The following is a 2,500-nucleotide window of genomic DNA, read 5'->3' on the forward strand; positions in this document are numbered from 1 at the left end:
GCTCGGGGGCAACCACATAATGTATGTATGTATGTATGTATGTATGTATGTATGCATGCATGTATGTATGTATGTATGTATGTATGTATGTATGTATGTATGTATGTATGTATGTATGTATGTATGTATGTATGTATGTATGTATGTATGTATGCATGCATGCATGCATGCATGCATGCATGCATGCATGCATGCATGCATGCATGCATGCATGCATGCATGCATGCATGCATGCATGCATGCATGTATGTATGTATGTATGTATGTATGTATGTATGTATGTATGTATGTATGTATGTATGTATGTATGTACGGAGGTACATAGGTACGTAGGTACGTACGTACTGAGGTAAAATGATTGCGGTAAAAGATCATCATTGATAAGATGACTCTAAAATCCTTGCAAGTTTTGTGCCCATAATTATGATCTGTGTCGAACATGATACCAGAATCAAAAACATAAAGGTATACTTGTCTACTGGTAGTGTGAAATTAGTGAATTGCTAGTTTTTTTGCTGTATACAATGCTATTCAGCTGACAGCTGTGCCGTCAGCTGACCGCTTTAAAGCAAACATTTACCGCTCATTCAAGAGAGAATCCCTGCTTGGTCAGGGGAGATATTGGGCTCACGAGTTTCAGGCAGTACTACTGTACAACCCACAGGGTTGTACAGTATAGGGTCTTATTTTCTCAGTGGAAGAGCAGGGAGACCACTGCAAATGTTCTACATATGAACATACTCAACCTTACAGATGCTGTACAGATATCCTTGTTGACTTCTCTCCTAGTCGTCTAATCGTCTTCTCTCCTAATCGTGTATCCTTGTCTCCTCTGTTCTAGCTGCCAGTTCTGCGGTGTGGTCGAGGAACGGGGGACAGGGCGCCTCTTCACCAAACTATGAGGCTCCTCTACACTCGCTGGTAGGAGAAACACATCAAACATGGGAAAAAATACAGGAAGAACTATGACATTTCCTCTCCTTCAAATATCTCTTTTTTTATTCTGTCTATCCATCTCTCTGTGCATCCACATCCAATTAATTCTTCCTTCAATGCAGTCAGAACTGCAGACTCACCCCCAATTTCCCGGCATAGTCTGAAGACTCACGTCTTAAGTCTCCACAACACCCCCTCATCAACATCAAATAGCAACAGATGAGTTTTGAGCGCAGTTTGTCATCACGTAAAAGAGAGAATTCTCCATCTCCATCCATTTGTGGCTTTTACCCAATCATAACGTTTCATTCAATCACTCAGTGTCACAACATGTCCTCAGCCACAATATCTACAAATACATGCAGCTAACTTGTAGTGGATTGTAGATATGTGCGATGTGTATTTTGAGTTATAGTGAGGAGTAGCTAAATGTTTTAAGTATCTTGCCCATCACCGCATGCTACATACACACACGGGATAACTAAAAGATATATCGCCGCTGTCAGGCAGAAACATCATATTTGCTTTTTGTAAATTAAAGCCCTATTTGGTCATACTACAGAGTCACATGAAAGTGGCAAAAATATCTGATCTACAAGCTCGTAGATTGTGTGTAGCTCGTAGCTTGTAGATCTGCTATTTTTGCTAAAGTGAAAGTGATTAAGTGTGTTTGGGGTTAGTATCAAAATGGAACCAATGGAAAGTATTAACAAGACCTTGTTGTGACTAAATAAGAACTACATTGGATCCATTGGATCCATTTAACTCAAATCTTTGCTTCTGGGGGTCCCTGGAACAACATATTTTGAGATGGGGGTCCGCGGCCAAATACAGATAATTTTGGGGGTCCTTGACATGAAAAGGTTTGAGAACCACTGATTATAGCAACATAGGTTTTTTCAAAACACTGTTGGGATTTATTTTTGATGTTTTTTGGGGGGTTTTATGACCTCAATTACACCCAAAAAAATCTGAACTTTGAACATTCAGTGGATTTTCTGTGGTCTGGGGTTTTCTGAATAATTAGGCTGAAAAGTAATCTGAGTTTGGCCCTTCGACAGGTCACTGTCGATTAATCCCGCCCACTCTCCTCCTCGCCCCTCCCCTCCCCTATCCTTTCCTTTGGGGGGGTGGAGCAGAGGTGATGATTGACAGGCAAAATCCCTCACCAGCGACACCCGCAGGCAAAGATTTCTTTTTTCATTGCAGTTGAAAAGCCTTTAGAAATGTGAGAGAAAAACACCTGCCATCGATCAATGGAGTGGAATTTTTTGTTAAAACTTTCTATACACGTTTGAAGGACCATGACAAAGACTTTTAATGTGTGGTAAAAACTGAACGTCATGAAACCTTTAATGGGTTAAACACAAAATAATAACCTGTGGATGTTGTGTTTGCAGCAGAGTCGCATTGAGGATCGGTTGGAACGTCTAGACGACGCCATCCACGTCCTGAGGAGTCACGCCGTCGGGCCGTCCACGGGGATGAGCGGCGGGCACGGCGGCGGCGGCGGCGGGCACGGTGGCGGAGGGCACGGCGGCGGCGGCGGGCACGGCGAAATGCA

General features: G+C 42.6%; 1 protein-coding gene and 1 long non-coding RNA gene across 5 annotated transcripts in view; both read left to right on the forward strand.

Annotated features, from left to right (window-relative positions):
• LOC311038063 overlaps positions 1 to 2,500 on the forward strand; it is a 332,539-nt gene that overhangs the window by 238,979 nt on the left and 91,060 nt on the right. The window lies entirely within an intron of this gene.
• tcf4 (transcription factor 4) overlaps positions 1 to 2,500 on the forward strand; it is a 192,254-nt gene that overhangs the window by 162,676 nt on the left and 27,078 nt on the right. For 3 of the 4 annotated variants that reach the window (XM_084047365.1, XM_084047363.1, XM_084047366.1), the window contains 2 exons: positions 842 to 921; positions 2,337 to 2,500. The exon at positions 2,337 to 2,500 is cut by the window's right edge and continues 100 nt beyond it. In XM_084047365.1, the coding sequence (XP_083903491.1) occupies positions 842 to 921; positions 2,337 to 2,500 (244 nt within the window). The remainder of the gene's footprint in view (positions 1 to 841; positions 922 to 2,336) is intronic. The other variant, XM_084047364.1, reaches the window with a different exon arrangement.

This window comes from Gymnoscopelus microlampas, assembly GCF_963454915.1.
Source record: "Gymnoscopelus microlampas genome assembly, chromosome: 21".
NCBI classification, from domain to species: domain Eukaryota; kingdom Metazoa; phylum Chordata; class Actinopteri; order Myctophiformes; family Myctophidae; genus Gymnoscopelus; species Gymnoscopelus microlampas.